Source organism: Echiichthys vipera (assembly GCF_963691815.1).
Source record: "Echiichthys vipera genome assembly, chromosome: 3".
In the NCBI taxonomy this organism is placed as follows: Eukaryota; Metazoa; Chordata; class Actinopteri; order Perciformes; family Trachinidae; genus Echiichthys; species Echiichthys vipera.
In genome coordinates this window covers 13713199-13732856 of record NC_139828.1, presented here as the reverse complement: position 1 = coordinate 13732856, position 19658 = coordinate 13713199, and the positions used below count along the sequence as shown (strand labels likewise).

Below are 19658 nucleotides of genomic sequence, written 5' to 3'. Positions count from 1 at the left end.
GCTCCAAGTAATGTGTTTGTGTTTAGATCAAAAATGAGCTGGCCAATCAGCGTCCTGTGAGGAGCTGGATGGAAAAGATGTTTTCTTTCTTCTCCTGATTGACTTCGGAAAGAGTTTGAGTTCATCCAATCACCTGCCCCTTTTCTTTTTTGAAAGCGCCTACTCTTTCCCAATCACTTTTTTATTGACACCTTCTCAGATGGTTCTGTGTGACAATGAGCAGGTGTACTGTTCTGGTTTCTATCCAGTTATCAAAGCCACAGAGACCCAAATGAGAGGGAGACAATATTGTCTGAAGGAAGCGTGAGAACAAAAAACCCACAGGCAGCTGTGAAGGTGCAGGTGTCTGGGATGGAAAAATTAACATCTGTCTTTGCAGTTGCCTTGTTCTCACTTAATAAGAAACAGACTTAAAATTAATTAATTCAATTCATTAATTTCATCTATTGATACATCCCTCTGGCTCTATGGAGAGGTATTCTTCATGTTCTATTTTTTTTGTCTCTATCACATTACTGTAAAGTAAAGTTTGAGTTGTGTTATTTTATTGCTATTTTGAAGAAATGACGTGTGCTGTTCTCTTTTCCCACTCTGATAGTAGCCCAGCAACCCTGGACCACTTAAACACAAACAGTCTGGACTGGCTAGACCCCAAGCCAGACACACCAGGATGCATTTAGGCATATTTACCATCCGTATGAATGTAGGCAAATGGTAGAGCTGGTCAGAGTCAGTAACCTGTACCGTATTTTCATGTGCTGTATGATGAGATTGAATGAGATCTTGGACCCTGCATCAACCAACATATGTTTAAACAACTTCAAAGGTTAAAAGTTTGGGAGTTCACTCAAATCCTTATCTTGCTCTTTAAAAGAGATATGTTAGGACTCCTTAGCTATCACATTTCTTTTTGATGTAAATGGTAAAGTAAATAATCGGCACAAAGAAGCACTGTACTGTACCATTATCGATTTGACTGCATAAAACATGAAAATAGATAAGACAACTGACAGCCAAGCCATAAGAAAGTAGTCAAAATAAGTTGAACATTTCCTGAAGAAGGAGCTTCACCATACAGTATAAGACAGAAAAGTAAATGATCAATTAAATGGATGAGAAATCATCCGTTCATTATAGTTTTTTTTTTTTTGTTGGTCTGTTTCATTCATCTCTGACATCTAGACCTTGTGAGTCAGAGGAAATCCATTCACTGGTCCCCTGAGCTGTAATTCAATAACGTAACACCCAATTCCCATCCTTGGACAGTGCGTGTGTGTGTGTGTGTGTGTGTGTGTGTGTGTGTGTGTGTGTACTACACAAGAGCCCCACCCTTACTCCCAGTCACATCACTGCCACCTTCCCAAAGCTCCCCCTTACCCCAGCCCAGCACAGATACCATCACAGTAGTAGGCTGGTCATTTACAGAGTAACAGAATGGAGGACACAATGAATGAATAAATAAATGAATGAATGAGATCAGAACTGAATGACTTGCAGTGTGAAACCCGCATCCCCCCTGCAGGATTAGAAAAATGTCTCATAATATAAATATAAACATGTGGCATGTGCAGCATGTGAACATTGCTGGAAATTGTAAGACACACACGCAGTTTACTGTTAAAGCTGTGTGTTTATTATCTGGAGCCATTGTTCTCAGATTTCTGTAATAATCTGCAGGCTAATTGAATTAAATTGTGGCATAACTCAATCTAATGGTTGGAACAAGGGGAACACATATCCAACCAGCTGTTCCCTCTGTTGTGTTCTTCTGGCTCTCCACAGCACAGGGACAGGCGTGTTTTAATTACAATTACATAAGGAGGCAATGGAGGGACAGAGGGAATGAGAACAAAGGATCTTAACGAGGGGTGAAGGGTCATATGCAGCGGCAGAGCCACCACAATGTGCATGTGTTTTTGTGTCTGTTTTAACAAGCTCTCTCAATTACTGTTTATTCATCTTGTTGACCCTGAATGATTCATTTGGCTAAAAATGTTGCTGAAAGTAGTGCATTTTCTGTCGTATGTTCCCACACAGGCTCTTGGTGGTGGTGGTGGGGTTGCTGCTGATGTGGGTAATGTCTGTTTAAACAAAAGCCAGCCATCACTGCAAACACATAACGCAGCATGAGAGACGATTATGCCCTTATGGAAAGATCAAACCATGAACATTAAACATATTTTTTGTGTGTAGTGAGACTGGTGACAGTCTCAGTACAAGACGATACATATGCAGAGGCTTTGAAGTGTTGCCTGTTCAGTGTTGTGTCTATGTACTACACAGCTCTATCAGGTACTGCAGAGTATACAGTGAGAGTGCAGAGTGGGTGAGCAAGTAGCTATAACCCAGTAAACTGTCTCCCTCAGGCAAGGAAACATCTTCTGAATATCAAAAATGCTGCTTTTTGTAATGAATGAAGAAGGACAGACAGAGGGAGAGGGAGAGAGAGACAGAGGATTTGAATCAAATGCTTGTAATTAGTCTTCCACTAAGGGAGCAGATTTAACAAAAATAATCAAGGTTTTAAATGAGGTTTAAAATATATTGTTTCACCGATATCATAATGTATGCCAGTGCAACGATATGAACTTATTTCATTTTATTTAAAAAAAAACAAGCACAATTTATGTGCATTTAATTACATGGTGGTTACTGGTTTCTTGAGCCAGTAAAACAAATTTGTAAATCAGTTAGAAAGGGAACTAGTTTTTATCAGTGATTAAACTAGGGGAGGATTTGGGCTCTCTAGCCATCCTATGTGACAGTAAAGTAATATATTTGTTTTTTGGACCTTGTTGCACAAATCAAGAAACACATAGCCATCACCTTGGACTTTAGGTAAATATAATTCGATAAATTGAGACAATAATTGGCAGATTAATCGATAATAACAATAACTGTTCCTCTTAGCACTTTTCCATGGGCAGCCTCCTCGCTCTTACATCTCTCCATTTAATGCATGCAGGTCCTGTTTGTGCATGTGTGTATTTCAGGCATGTGTGTGTGCAATATGATAACAGAGTGAAAAAAATGTAATTTCACCTCGCAGGGCTAATACTACTAATACTATACTAGGAATGCTATCATTCTTTCTTTCTTTCTTTCTTTACAGCTCTACTGGTTTCCCATGCATGTTTTGCCTGCATGGCCCAATCTGCATATGATTCCAACGAGACAAAAAAAATTAAGGCAACACGTTTTGAATGTGGATTTTTGCACTCATGAGTGTAAAAAGCCTGTGTCCGTAAAAGATACAATGGCAGTGCTGGGGCTTCTCGTCCTGTCCATATGTCATGTGGTGGCGTGTCCTTGATGATACAGTTAACCCAAAATCTCTCATGATGCTCCAGAGTCTTGCACAGCAACCATCAGTGTTTAAGTTTTAGTGTTAATGGCTGAATAATAGGCTATGTTCACTAAATTAGCTGTGCAGTCCATTTTTCTCTCCAATATCTTTCTGCCCCAGTTTAAATGCAATCCGATTTGACAGATTGGGTCTAGTGGATGTGAAGAGAAAGTGCTGCAGTCAGCTTGAAGTTTATAACACCTGCTAATCTGGTTTTCTCTTATGAAAAGTCAACAAAATTTCAGCCACAGGAGAGAGTACTAGACTCAATAACACTGTGTGTCTGCTTCGGCTGCTGTTTTCATTACAGCCTCTTTCTTTCCCATAAAAACAACAAAAAGGGACGGACAACTGTCTGATTCATTCACAGAGGTCTTCTCTCATTGCTGACCCTTACTTTGCACTTGTCTGCTTCAGTGTTTAAGTGTATGAAAAAAAAGTGTGAAAAGCACACAAATCAATTTGATTGAGCGGGAGACTGTTAAAAATGTCACAACAATACCAGAAGAATGACACAGTAGGATTTTCTACTGATTGATTGATCCCGTCTCTATTCATAAGACAGCCTCACCTATCTTGCGACAAGCTGCCAAGAGGCAGAGCAGTGACCCATGGGTACAGCTCAGACCAGAGACAGGAAACGATTTATCATCCACGTTGAGCTTACGTGGCATGGCTAACAGCCTCTGGAGACAACACTCAAAGGAGAGACAGCTCATATGTTATCACCGAACAAGACGCATGTTCAATAGCAGTGCTATGTACTACTTAGAAACCAACAATACCAACACAAACACAAACATATACACACAAAGCCAATGAGTATTCATATACACTTAACTCACATTTCATAGAATATTTAACATAATAAATCCTGAGGGTCTCCTTTCACGCCTACTGCTGTCAAAAATAGAGTCAACAAATGTCTGTCTTTGTGCCTGAAGCGGACTCACACACAGAGGCAAAGCTCTGTCATCCACACACTGCATCGGTGTATTATGTCTTTGTTGCTCATAGGTAGAATCGAATCACACTCCCAACCATATCGAGACCGCTTAGCTGGAACTGAGCTCTGGGAGTCGCAGCTCTGTGAGGGGGCATGTTGCACAACACTGAAAATCTATCACTATACAGGCACCGATGCTCATCCCATCACAGCACAGACATGCAATCATGGCAGAGGTCAGCTTTGTGGACCCATGTTTCAATACAAGCCCTTTTATTTCCACAGTCACATAGACAAAGTGGCACATCACATCACATCATAAAGTCTGTCTCAAGCTGGAACTAAAGAAAGTTGTTTACCTCCACAAACTAGTATCTAAAACACAACAACAAATGGTTTGCATAGTTCCCCGTATGCGATATAATGCCAAAGATTAATAATAGCCAATGGCCTTCCTTATCTCTGTTGTGTTCAGTAGCAACACTTAGCACTGGCGGATATTGAACTCCCGCTCTGGTATGCCACGTTGACTTCTGATATGCAGTTTTGACCAACTAACAGTTGACTTCATCAAGACAGTTTCAATGAAAGCAACTGTACAACATAAAAACTTTTGCTTTTTGCTCATGCAGGTTAAAACGCTTGCATAGTAAGGTGGAAGGTCTGGTTGAGTCATGGCCTGGAGTGAGTGGCAGCATGTTAGTAATGATTTCCACCTATTTTTAGCACACGAAGGGCTGTTATTCTGGGGATGCCCTAACAGGCCCCAGGCAGGGAGCACTGAGTACACAAGTATGAGTCTGTTGGAGTGTGTTTGTGTGCGTTTGTCTGTGTGTAATTATCCAAGCAAGGGGGGTCTCCTTACCTTCTATGGACGGGGCTTGGTCCTGGGCAGCATACAGCATATCCTTGAACGCCTGATGAGGAAACGAAAAAACAAAATCACTGTCTGCAAACACTGACCCAAGCGACACACAAGACAGGTCTGTACACTGATGTGCTTCTGCCGGGATGTTAAAGAGGCCATAGAATACATAGATACAGATGATTAGTTTATACACGTATGGAATAAAGGTTGAGTCATTTTAAAGAGTCAGTTCCACATCAGATCAAATGAGTAAAGTGTATTTTCAGTACATACACTTGTAAAAGTGAGAAGAGATCACAGTAAACCATGAGACATTACACAATTATTAGCACCATCTGCTTTTAGAGTAGCATTTGAACCATCTAAAGCCATTGGAGAGCCATTAACTAAACTCTTGTTCTCCATATGGGAGATTACAGCAACTGTCATAACAAAAGGAACAAAGCACAAACTGGCAATTGATCTCATTTACTCCACGTTACACTAGATACACAGATATTTCTAAATCTTTTAATAGCTCAAAAAACATACAGGCCCAACAGTGCCATATGTCGGTCGTAAAATCAGACCTGATATATCAGTTATTCCTATAAACCCCAATAGAATTGTCCGATTAGATCAGTTTGTGTTATCTCTATTAGTGTAAGATAACTTTAAGCTTAGGCGGATGAGAGTGCTGCTCTGTTATTGCTCTCATTTAGTTGATCTAAAACAGTGAGACAAGTAAGGAAAGGAGATGGTCTGACTGCACAAAACTTTACTGACTACATGACAGAGAAAGGTACAGGGTTTGATAGACATCATACATGTTTCTGATGAAAAGAGCAGATTGTGGAGAAAGAGAGAGAGGTGGGCAGACAGACCAACTGAGAGACACAACTGGGAGGAGAGAGATAGCTGCAGTTAAATGAGGTTGTTTCTCTGCAACAAGATTGATCTTGAAGATAATGGAAACTGACAGATAATTGTACGCTGGCTCATCTGAACGTATCAGTGGTAATCAGAGAAAAGACTGGAAGTGAATCCTGTTTCCTGACTGTCTTAATAACTAAACTGCCCCAGCCAAACAGAAAAAAACTGATTCTGTCTATCTAACTTTATGAAATTAGTAGTGTTCAGCATACTGCTATGTTGATAAAATGTGCAAATAGGAGAAAACGGTCCTCCGATCCTTTTTCTGTCTAATCCACTGATGACAGCGAAGCGCTCTCTCCGTCCTGGTTCCTATATTACCCTCTGCTTTTATAACATTACAGTGAGATGGCTGTGTGAGTAATGCTGTGTGTGGGTGGAAAACCCTCATCAACTGCTGTGCATTAGTAGCAACCTGGATTGTTAATACTTAAGTTTCTCTTAAGTGAATTATATGCACAATGAGACTTTGACACTGGAGTCTAATCCAAGAGGTAAACATTTCATTTCTATGTAGCATGTTGTCTCTACCTTGTCTGATAAAGATCACAGAAGACCAACTGTGTACACACACCATTGGATCAGGGCCCGGTCCTGGCTAATCTCTGGTGAGCAAAAAGAGCCCCCCTGACTAATAGATGGGAAGTAGACATTCAGATTCAGACAGAGAGGCATTGCCATGGTGATGGCAGTGATGGGAAAGGGGGGGGTAGGGGTGGGGTGTCTTTGGGGAACTGGGATAAACCTGCGGGCTTGGCAGTAATCAGTAGTGAAACCTGTAGACAATAACTAAGCCAAGCCTAATGGGGCCATCAGTTTGAATGACCATGCATCAACGTGATGATTATATATAATCACGAAAGCAAACATGCGTGTAACACCAGTAAGTAAGTACCAGACTTAAGTCCCTATGCCTGACCAAGGCTCTTGGCAACAAAGTTCAATCCCTCTGACTCACTGACATGGTGAGTGGATACTAACGAAAACATTGTCAATAAGAAAGATGGTCAAATCCGTCCTCTAAGATGCTTGAGGTTGTTACCCCTGCGCTTGAGAAGATCACACAGTGTGCATTATTAGATTGAAGAGATCTCTGGCTCAACCATAAAGCCAACGATGGATCACTTGAATCCCTATAGCTCTGTGTGTGAGTGGATCCCTGCATGTATAGAGAGGAGTCGAGAGGATGGGAGGAGAAGATGGAGGGAGGGGAGCAGAGGGCAGGTCTGGTCGGGGACCAGATGTCCTCCCAGTGGGGGAGGAACGATGAGGTGAGGATGAACGAAGGAGGGAGGTATAGAAAGGGGGGTTCTCAGCAGTTGCCGTGCCATGCCTGTTGTATACATAATGTTCATATTGTTGAACATGCTGATAAATCACACGTTCATTACACAAAATACAGATGATGAGAGGAATGCTCGATATTTTATGTATTATTTCCGTTACGTCTGTCACAGTAACAAAGCTCAGTGTGCTGGCTTAGACATTTACACGACATCACTCAGATTAATTAAGGGAAAGACAAGGCTTCACCTTTGAACGTACAGCAATCACTCACTGAAATCACACAAGCACCTGCTTTTTGTCAACATAATGTCACTTTGCTGGTTTGAATTGTAAATGCGAGTCTCCACATGCACTCTCCTCCTCCTCCTCATCTAAGCTTTCCACAAGTGATTAGACTGTGGAGGTAAATGCATAAGTGGCCTTGTTCTCTTGCCCACGCACACACACCTGCATCTCTAGCTATCACTCTTTCTAAATACCTCTAATGTTCAATACACATTAGTTACTCAATATACATCTGGATTAAATTCATCATTGTACATGCTCTAATACAAGCAAGTTTGCTTTTGCATGAAAACCCCTCAGGCATGTAGAGAAACTGACTTGGAAAGCAGACAGTAAGCTAAATTCATAAACAGCATTTTAAAAATGTTTGCACTTAATAACTATTACATTTAAATGCTCTCTCTATCAAGCTATATCCACTGCCCTTTCAGAAGCCTCTGGAGTCAGCAGGACATGCACACCTCCATACCAAACAGCTGTTTAGCATATAAGTTTATAACTACAATCCCACAGGATAAAGAAGACACCTAATTACTCTATCACTCAATCGCCTTGTCAATGCCTCCATGTTAGAATGAAGCGCCTCACTAACTAAAGCCTGTATTTGCTGGAACAGCCACTTTGCCGCAACCTTCTCATCTGCATAGAAACTGGCTGACCAATCTAAATAGACAGAGCACAGCTTTCCACACAATAGCGTGCTCTAAAAAAGGAAGCGAGTGAAAACTGGGCAGCAGGTTAATTAATCCAACGAGCACACAAAGGCAAGAATATCACTTCAAACCACAGTCAATTTGGATGTGGGCAGTTGTAATATTGCAAACGCCACAGAGAATGTATTTTACTGCATGGACTACGGGTAAAAATGATCTGTGTTGATGGAATAATGTGTCTGTAAGTCATTTAAAAGATAGACAACTGCATTACAATACAGCTGTTGTGTTAGCTGCAGTGGCTACTGCAACACATAAGGCACAATAAATACATGAGGGACTGTTGGCTACCACTGTGCATAATGGCTGTAATGTTCCCTTGAATGGGGTCCATGGACTGGCGCTGCTTCTGTCGTACCACAGCAGCATATCAGGGCTTTGCATTTTGCAGAATGACATTAAAATTGATTATTTTTTATCTCATCAACCCCTTCCACTAAAATCAAAGGACTTCGTTTGTTGCAGATAAGTTTGTTTGTCCTTGTTTCTTGACTTGTTTCCGAGGGCTTAAAACCATGAATAAGATGTCCCGCCCACTCAGGAAGTATTGGTGTTTACGGAGGTCAAACAAAGACTGAAGGCAGCCGCAGTAGGACAAACACATACAAACCCATCCTTCCTGCAAGCCCTGTATAATTCAGACTTCAAGAAGAATACAAATCGTATGGATAGGACATCGACTATGTTCTACATAATTCAACAATAGCTACACACATGACAACAATATGCTCATAAAGGCCTCGGCTCCATATGAATCACCTACCAATGGTTGTGTTTACAGCAGACTTGTTGTTTTGCTTTAAATCTAAATTGTATATAACAAGTAATAATAGACTGGTAGAGACAATCAATCTATCATACTCGAAAATCAGATATTCCAGTAATTAAGAGATACAATATTCTTTAATACATCTAAAAGGATTGTGCACAATTCCGGTTAAAAAAAAAAGCAATCATCTTCAATCCACTATTGTAGTTACTAGTGTAAATATATCGCTAAAATGCAATATTAAAACTTTAACGTCAATTCAAAATGTTATCTAATATAAGTGAATACCAACACTAAACGTAGATGACAGAGAAAATCTATCATCATCCATCTCAGGTCAGTGAGTGCCGAGCTGAAGACTGGAGGTGTAAAATGGCTGGTATGGCCATGCATCTGTCCCTGGGCTTACCGTGCGTCTGTCTGTGCACACAAAGACACCACATGTGTTGATATAATCAGTTAAAAAATGAGATACTACTATAGAGTTGTCCTCTCTGCGGTGTTCCCACTACATGTCTGACACCTCTTTATTTTTTTCCCACTTTAATTATGTTGTCTGAAGAGGTTATTATCACATGATGATGACAGCATATAATTCATGTCAGGCTGGGATGAGCTTAAATCCAACTTAATAATAATATTCAGGGCATGTTTCCAAAATAAAACCAGTGCAGTGTGCTTCTGTTGGGTCTGGGATGCAGGCTGCTGAGGTTGAAGAGAACAGGGTCTTTGTCTATAATTCATAGAGCTAAATGGAATGGAGCAGCCTGTCCTGTCACTGCACGTCTGCACTAAAGCTCTTAATGTCGAGCCAGCAATAAGTCGGGTGTGAATATGAAATACTCCTCAAGTACTGTACACCATCCAACAAAGACCATGTGTGCACACAAATGGTCTCCATAAATCCGCAGTCAGAAACCAGACAGAATATGCTATTAGATGAAGTCTTGCAGGTTGATTCACAGAGACAGCCATTTATGTTTAACCGTGCAAAATATGAATAACAACTACATCATTATATACTAAAAATACGATGTAACTCTGATCAAAATCAAGGAAAAATTACAGAAGAATATTAGTAATTTTACAACAATGCATGCTTGATGCATGGGAATTTTCTTTTGGCAAAAAATAAAAATGAAGGGAAAATCCAAAGAAGGTGAATGTATTGGATGGGATTATCAGAGTAATTGACAATTAACACCCTTTTTCATTTTTTAGTATATACCCATCAGTAATTATGATAGATAAACTACAACAAGAAATCAAGACATGGGGAAAAATGTATTAAAATGAAGGTGTCCATATTCGTTTTTACCAAAACAAGAACAATAAACCTACAAAAAAAAGCTAATTAAATGAATTATTTCAGTTTATTTCAATTTGAATTATTATACGAAATCTGTATACTATGTATTGTTAAAATAAATAATAGAATTATGTTATTAATTGTTCCAGTATGAAAGACATTCAATTGTCCAATAAATTGTTTAATTTTATTAATTTTAGGTATTAAAACTCAGCACACAGCAATAATAAACAATGAATGGTCCCTAAGGTTCTTAACACCCGCAGTCAATTTCTCCCCCATAAACAATAGGACATCCCTTATCTTTCCCATCGTTTATGGCTCTCAGGAGCAGGCTAAACTGAAACAGAAAGCAATTCATTTAATAAGCTTTTACATGTTTGTCATAGTTTATATTGAGTCTTATCTTCCACTTTCCTCTAAAAACAAAAAAGGAAAAGAAGGATGCATTTGAAGGAGTTTCGGTCATGCCCATATTCACAAGGAGTTTATTTAAAATAGATCAAATTCACTTTACCTCATACTGAAGATACTGTTTCCTCCACTCTGGAGTGATGTGGGACGAAAGATGCTCCGCGAATTTCATTTTGCCGGAACAACTGTCCCCTCAAACCTCCGTTAAAATCCAAGAGCGACTGTCCCCTTCCCCGTCGACGCGACTTTTGTTATTTCAGTCAACTTGCTGGTTTAACATGCGGTGCGTCAGAGCAGCGCACTCCGCTCCTCTTCACTCCACTTCTGGTTCGTCCCGGTGGTCAGTGCACTCCGAGCAGATCCCGTCCCACATACTATGTCAGGGGAGGGACGGCAATGGCAGCGGCCTCTCTTTAACAGGTGGTCAGTTTAACGGTGAGAGTGGCTCAGTGACTTTGCTCCGTCCCTCCCTGGGCAGGTCTGGGGACACTGCGGTCCGCCATCGCATTGAGCCAAAGCGACGTGGTTGCGTCAGCAGAGCGCGCAGTGGCACCGGGCGTTGTTGGGACCTCCAGTAAAAAACTAGTTGGCAGTGCGGTCGGTGAACCCCTCACCTTGTACACGCAGATATTAAGACCACAGCCCCGTCTGAGAAGCTTGTTGTTGCTTTTGTTGTGTGCCTGCAATGAAAGAAGGGATAGACTTCATAAAAGGATCATTTATATACATTGAAGTTTACATTTGGTGGGTTGCAGCCCATTGTTCAAACTCCATTTAAAGATCACAGAATGATTGCAGACGTGTTTTTTAAAATCATGATTGACTTATGTTTGCTCTCTCTTCTGATTGGCAATACTACTCGAGTTATGGACAATATGTATTTATAAAATATGGTTTATCTGGAAATGGGAGAGTAAATTATAGTACTAGGTCAACAGATGCCTTTGTTTGTTCTCTTTAAAAGCACGGAGTTTTAAGAGAACGAGATAACAACCTACCATTACTCACAGGATATTTCAAAAGGATCTCATTATGCTGCCCTTTTCCAAAGTTTCCTACGTTTATGGCAAATGCCATAATGCCGAGGGGTAATGGGAGTGAGACTACACACATCCTAATCAAGTTGGATGGACTATTGTGAGTGTTTTTGTAAAACAAATATAAGATATAGTTCTGAGTTTATCTCGTGAGCTTCTGGGAACACCGCTCAGTGTCTGCAGCATGGATGAATTAAGAGAAGCTGCAGGCGACAATTCATCATTATGTCAACAGCAACATCTGCTGGACAAACTGCACTATTGCATTTGGTGCGTCTGACCTTTGCCTCATGACAGGTGTCAACACAAATCCAAAGTGTCATTGCCCTAGAAGATAAGCAACCAACCTGAAAATTCATAATAATGAGTATTATGTGATGAATTTACTCGTTATTCTAACCTAATGTTATTCAGTGCCAATCTTAAAAAAATGTCCATATCTGAATGTACAACAAAAATGTTGTTCAATCATATGAACTCTGTGACTTTTACTTTCTTCTTTTTTTTGCTTTTGTTTATTTTATTTTATTTTTTGGTAACCCCTTGACCTCCCTGGCTTGTTTGTGATTGTAGACTTAAAGGATGTACAGAAGATGTTTTTACCTGCTGTATATCCATGTTTGTCAATAAAGATTGAAAAAAAAATGAAAATTGAAACTGAAATTGGGCACCTTAGACAGTAACGTTAAAGCAAATAGGTTATAACACTAGTATAACACTAGTATAGTATAGTATAGTATAGTATAGTATAGTATAGTATAGTATAGTATAGTATTGTATATAGTAACCTCTTTGGTTAAATTAGTTAAGCGAGCAATTGGCCACATAACCGTGGCAACTAATGTACCTCACCTGCGTTACTAGGCTGTAGATTTACCTAGCAACCGTGTATTACAACGGTATATTATCAAGCAAAACTGCAAGCCGTACTCTACATATTAAAAAATGACTATGTTGGCAGCTGTAGGAGATAAAATACAAACCTTTATATTTTAATTACCCATTTTGACCAGTTCAAACAATGAGTTTTCATGTTAACTTACGCTAGGCTAGGTTAACTGACAACAGTTGACGTCAACTCACAACAGTTGACGTAGCGTCAAACGTAAACTTAGTTGTTTCCACGTTAACTGAATAGTTAAAGTGTTTCAAAACAGTGTGTATGGTGCATGTAGATTTAATTATGTGGTTTAAAAAACAAATTCATACCAAAAGTAACCGGTCAAAATTAGTTCTTCGTTTTTTTCTTACCACATGGGAAACGCGTCTGTGACGCAGGTGCAAGCGGAACCTTTCTTGCTAGCGGTGATTTTAGCCGGTGCTTTTAGATGACAGTACCAGAGACGGACCAATGGTAGAAATAAACCCGACTGTCACGGATTCTTAACGATAACGGATTAAAAAACGACAATCGGTGCTGAAATATTTGACAAATATATTTAAGACAGCTTCTCTCCGTTCGTCTTAAACGTCTTTTCACAGGGATCTAACAGCGCACCTCTTCTCTGACGGTACGTCAGCGTTAAAAACAATAATAACAATGGCTTCTGGGTCGCCGTCGTCCTCTCCGGACACTGCGACGGGCTCAGGTACAGACCCAGCCCGGCCCGACACAGGAGAACCTCTCGGCGGAGCAGGCTCAGATTCGGACTCGGACCTGGGTTTGGGTAAATTTGACTGCAGCGCCATGGAAATGGGGGACCGGCTGGAGGGAGAAGAGCTGGAGCGGGAGTTTCAGTCTGCAGCAGACCGCGTACGAGATCTGGTTCAAACGGCCAGCAGGGACCAGCTGCTGTACCTGTATGCCCGATACAAACAGGTGAGTGTCGGATTATATGGCACTGTGTCAAATTTAACCACTCATATACTGCGCCATGTGACTTTAGATAAGAACCACATATACTGAATCCCCAACATCATTGTATCATCACTGATTCTTGGCAGATCAGTTAGGCCCAGGTACATCTGTGTTGTCATCTGACGTAATTAGGTCTGGATGGATAAGACTGGATCAGATAAATAATTCAGTTTTGTTTTGTTTTCAGGCCAAAGTGGGAAAGTGCAATACACAGAAGCCTGGCTTCTTTGACTTTGAAGGACAGAGAAAATGGTATGTAGCCTAAAATTAGAAGCCAGTTTTCAATAAATCGTTTATATGAGTGTTTAAATTGTTACAGACATGCATGAAGTAATTTGCCATCTTTGATTGAAGTTTAAATGGCACTGAAATGGCACTTGCATTCCTAGACACACTGATAATGAATTACCTACTAATTACCATAAGTTATTATTAAACTTTATACTCTGTTGAAGCCTGTCAATTAGATTTTTTTTTCCTCTTCCAAAGTTTTTGTAAAACATTACAAGATATGGTACAGATATTAATGCTCACCCCCAGTTTACGACTAGGTGTACGATTGTGGTGACAATTATGATCTCATTACAGGCAAGCCTGGAAGCAGCTTGGAGACATGGAGGCGGATCAGGCAATGCAAGAGTACATTTCCTGTGTCAATGTGTTAGACCCTGAAGGCTGCACAAAGGTAATAAGAATGTCTGAGAAGTTAAAGCTGATTCCCAAAGCAAATCTTGATTGTAGTATTGTGGTGTACTTTATTATTCTGATTCCTGATAGAGTTGATTCAGTAGGGTAGGAACAGGGAGTAATAAAACCCTCTTAAATGAATCACAGAAACAACACAGATGATAAACTAGGAGAAGAGAAGTTTAATTAATCCCTGGAAATAAAACAAATTTCCACTCTGTTATCACACACATTTAATGGAGAGATGTCAGAAAGAGGGGGCTGCCCACGGATAACTGCTCAGAGCAGTTGGAGGTTCGGTGATTTGCTTAAGTGTACCTTAGTAGTGAACTCGCACCTCTCCGGCTACCAGTCCAAACTCCATACTTGGTCCGTATGGGCACTTGAACCGGAAGCCCTCTGGTTATCAAGCCAAGTCCCCATGGAATGAGCTACGGCCACCCCGACTAGTTTCAGACTACGTAAAATGAAGACAGCTCTTGTTTGCTGCGCTCATTTTTTCCTGCTCAATGGTCGATTTCTGGGGAGTTTGTCACTTGAGGATACTGACCTGAAGGTCAAATTCATCCAATCAGAGAAAAGCTCCTACTACTGTTTAGTAAAGTATACATTACAGCCATTATAGCCTACCAGAAAACAACATTTTGCTAAATAACAAATCCCATGGGGACTGGAGCCTATCCCAGCTGACATCGGGCGTGAGGCGGGGTACACCCTGGACAGTCTATAACAGGGCACTTAGAGACAAACAGAGACAGAAAACCATTCACACTCACATTCACACCCACAGGCAATTGAGAGTCATCAATTAACCTAACACAGTCTTTGGACTGTGGGAGGAAGCCGGAGAAAACCCACGCCGACATGGGGAGAACATGCAAACTCCACTCAGAAGGGCCCCAGCCCGTCTTCGAACCAGCAACCCTCTTTCTGTGAGGCTGGCTAACCACCGTGCCGTCCCAAAGCAAATCCCATCCACCTTATTTAAATTAAACTAGCCTTTCAAGGTTTTTCAAAATAAACATATTATGCTCTTCATGGTAAGATGACAAGGATGACAAATATAGAAACATCCAATGTCATTGCTACCCTTTTAATATGCAGTGCAGTCGTCTTGCCAGTAGAGGTCAGTGTCACAGTGTCATTTTGTCCGCAGCCTTACGATGGCTCTTTATTCTGAACTTGTAGCATGAAAAATGCATGAGAAGGTTATTTTGTCTTCCTCAATAGCTGACATTTTGGGATACGAATAATGCAAGAAACTTTCATAGCACTGGCTATTTAGCTGTGGCTATGTGTGTGTGGTGACATAAGAGAAAATGTTTACATCTCTACACTCTCCTGTGACACATCATTTGGCTGTGTAAGGAGAATTGTTTTGCCACGGACAGGCTGTCCTTTAGGGCAGAAGCACTCGGTTACAATAACAACTATGTCCTGTCTGCTTAGTTGTGGAGAATATTACTATTGAAACACTAAAAACAAACTTCTAATTTAACAACAATGTTCTAAAATATAGATGTTTTATTAGGCCAACAATAATAAGTCTGCATTGTTTTGAAAAAGAGTGGACCATTCTGCTAAGTTTGGGGAATTTTCATTATTAATAAAACCAGATAAAGTTTAATGGCTAGAACCTCTTATTTATTTGATATTTGAGATCAAAATTATTACTATAAAGTAACTGAAAAGTAAATTGCTGTACCATGTTGCCGTATATTTCAACGTTGTGAGGATGTAGATTTGATATAAGTCTGTTATAATATGATTGTTTTATTTAAATGCATATTTGATATTTTGATGTTGTAGTGTTGGCATTTATAATAACTAGAAGAAACTATATCCAGCTTGTCCTTGGCGTTGGGGCAACAAGTAGCCATAGGTAGTAATTAAGTTGAGATTCACATCACTCAAGTGGAAAGCTTCACACCTGAATGTGCCAGGCATGTCCACATGAGGCAATCATCTGAGTCTGTGGATTCTCTCTACAAGTGTAGACTACTCTCCAAACGGGGGGATAAATTCATAGTGACAAAGTGTTCTACAATCGAAGCTCCAGAGAGATGGAAACAGTTTTATTTTTCTAGAATTGAAAAGCCAAATAATACATTTATGTTCACCTGTCACATGTCCTGCTTGACCTACTGGGCCGTCTTTCCATTTTCTGCTCATCCTCTGGTTTCCCTCAGCTCCTTTTTCCTCTTTGTTCTCCACCTCTATGCTATCTGCTTTTCCTGTATTAATCTTTCCCCCACCCTCTTATCTTCTGTAACCCCCTTCACTCTTTTATTGCCGTATTAGGTCTCTTTAATAGTGTCACTGTCAACCACATGTCCAATCCTGACACATTCTTTTCTCCTCGACCATGCTGCGGGGCAATACACGCTGACTCTGCCTCACAGCTGCACAATGCCAGGAGAGGGCTTGGCAGACAGGCCAGCAAACGCACAAATGCCCCCCTCTATGAAAAGAATCTGATTTTATTAGTGTATACAAAGCACCATAGCATGACAGCTGCTATTCTTTTGGAGGCACAGTCAAATAGTGTAAGTAGGGAGAAAATAATAGCCAGAATTTGACCTCTGTTCCTGCCTCAATTGTTGAGCAGACACTGGCTTTATATCACATTATACGGAAGACTAGCAGGCACAGTGCATCAGCGAATATTCTGAGTTTCTGAAGTGAATTAGGTTGTACCAAAAAGTGCACGCACAGTTGTTTTGCTTCGCTTGTCATGTTGTCCCCCGCTCTCGCTATTTTCTGAAATCAGATTTGTGTGGGTTCTTTTGTTAGTTGAGGTTGGTCAGTGAAGAAAAAGTCTGGGCAATAAAGTCTTGGCTGAACTGAATGTAATACAGAGAAGATTAACAAGAGTCAAAAATGAAGGCGCTATATATTTTATATTGGTCTTGTGCATATGGTTGGACTTTTATTACAGATGAGGTTATGTCTAAAATTCCAGAGGCTTGTTTCAAATTCCACAATTTGAACTTTTTCTGTGTCATGCGTTTGCTTAGCAAAGGCTATAGGTGAAAAGCTTTAGGTACAGTGAATAGATGAACTCTATCCTTTTGTATTGCACTGAGTGCACAAAACAATAAGGGCAGTACCTCAGTCCATATGGGATAGCTACACAGGCTGGAGAGCTATGCCAAACTAGACTAGGGGGTTCACACAAGCTATTACTTAACAAGAAGTAAGTTTGTTGAAAGTGACCAGCATCTGTATTGAAAATGTTATATTTTAGTTTTATCTATGTATAAGTTGGATATTGTTCGTTAATATTTGACTTTCTTTTATTTAACAGGAAAGACGAGGAGCAGAGAGAAGAACAGGCTTCGGAGGAGCAGCAGTCAGCTCTCTATACCAGGAGGAGATGATCAGGTATTTACATCAGAAGAAACTCAAGCACGCGCACACAAGCGCACACACACACGCGCGCGCGCACACACGCACACGCACACGCACACGCACACACACACACAATAACACAACCATACATTAGAAACTGGCGATTATATTGGTTACAGAGGGAAAGCATCTCGCAGGTTTCTCTGTGAATTGCTGACTCCATGCACGTCTCACACTCTTTATTTAACTGTGTTCTTAGACTGTGTTTTCAGATACGAAAGCATCTAAATGCAATTTCCCTGTTCTTGATAATGCTGGAAAAGACTATGCTTTTTCCTCCTATTGTAAATCACTACTTATTTAATGGTTAGGTCAACTTGATCTGAATCTGGCTTTGTTAACCACTGATCTTGATGCTGTATTTGATTCTATTCAACAGACCGTAACAGAAGTCGGTGCCCAGAGACGTCATACAGTTCTGATTTATGTTAATGAAATATATTCTCCATTTACTTCTGCCTGGCAGACTTACTCAAGCTTAAAAACCTCATCTTCATTTCAATGAAAAAGGAGCTCTTTTGGAGATGAAAATGAGATGTGTGAATCCTGCAGGTTTTCCTTCTAAATGGCTGTATGTGATTAATATGCACAGTCTTGGGAAGAGGCGGCCAGAGTCTCCCGTTTTAATTACGTTAGGATTCGGGGGGCTGATGAAGACGTGCCGGGTACAGCAGAGGGAGGCAGGTACAGCAGGTTTCCCAGGACGATGCTCCTCTTGGTGATATCCAGTAGCAACGATGCCCCGAGGGGGAAACCAGTCATTAACACGCGTGTGCCCACATAAACATACACTTGCCGCTATACGTCAACATGATTGCATCCGATTCCATGCATAACCTGCCGGAACTGTCACACTCACTGCTCTGCTGCATTTCAATTTCCTCTCTCTCGCGCGCACTCTTTCTCACTCTCTCACTCTCTCTCTCTCTCTCTCACACACACACACACACACACACACACACACACACACACACACACACACACACACACACACACACACACACACACACACACACACACACACACACACACACATGCACTTACACGCGCATGTGCATGTAAAACGGCTAAGCACCTGTTAACCAGACAGTTAATTGCAGTGTGTGTGTGTGTGACTGTGTGTGACTGTGTGTGTCTGTGTCTGTGTATGTGGTACGATTGATTAGCAATATCCCTGGGCTGCTGAACTGATCAGTGTGTGATTGAAAAGGCTTTGAATGCTACATTTGTAATTCTCTCACCCACCTTGAAAAAGGACTCTGACAAACACTGGAGGCTTTGTTCGTTGTCCGGAAGCCGCTGCTGAGTTATTTGAGTTCTCATTGTTTCTTTTACTTCTGTGGAGCTCAGCCATGTTGAGAGTGTCAACCGGGGTCCTACAGCTTATGTAGGCCTGTGTGGGTGTGTGCTTGTGTGCGTGTGATGGATGGTGTGGCCATGGCGTTGATCAGTGAAGCTCATGCCAGGTAGATGAGTATTCTGTACCACTGTGGCCAGTTTAGCCTGATGGATGAAGGACATATCTGCCAGTACACCAGACTGGACACACACGTGAGCATGTAACACACACACACACACACACACACACACACACACACACACACACACACACACACACACACACACACACACACACACACACACACACACACACACACACACACACACACACACACACACACACACACACACACACACACACACACACACACACACACACACACACAAAACCCTTGGTGCCCTACCCCAGCTGTTGTGATGACAGAGTAGCCTGTGACCTTCCCATCATGCATTTCGGTGCTGTTGATGTCACGTC

At 41.0% G+C, this 19658-nt stretch overlaps 2 protein-coding genes across 2 annotated transcripts in view; one reads left to right on the top strand and one right to left on the bottom strand.

Moving 5' to 3' along the window:
* The window catches only part of xpr1a (xenotropic and polytropic retrovirus receptor 1a), a gene marked incomplete at its 3' end in the record, with an annotated part of 63955 nt that extends 52707 nt beyond the window's left edge, over positions 1 to 11248 (bottom strand). Inside the window, exons 1-2 of the mRNA XM_083910965.1 lie at positions 10953 to 11248; positions 5158 to 5209 (exon numbers count right to left, since the gene is read on the bottom strand). Of these exons, the coding sequence (XP_083767091.1) occupies positions 5158 to 5209; positions 10953 to 11021 (121 nt within the window). The 5' untranslated portion in view covers positions 11022 to 11248. The remainder of the gene's footprint in view (positions 1 to 5157; positions 5210 to 10952) is intronic.
* Positions 11249 to 13249: 2001 nt separating this feature from the next.
* The window catches only part of acbd6 (acyl-CoA binding domain containing 6), a 32170-nt gene continuing 25761 nt past the window's right edge, over positions 13250 to 19658 (top strand). The window contains exons 1-4 of the mRNA XM_083911508.1: positions 13250 to 13705; positions 13932 to 13996; positions 14333 to 14429; positions 17739 to 17815. Coding sequence (XP_083767634.1) covers positions 13427 to 13705; positions 13932 to 13996; positions 14333 to 14429; positions 17739 to 17815 — 518 coding nt within the window. The 5' untranslated portion in view covers positions 13250 to 13426. The remainder of the gene's footprint in view (positions 13706 to 13931; positions 13997 to 14332; positions 14430 to 17738; positions 17816 to 19658) is intronic.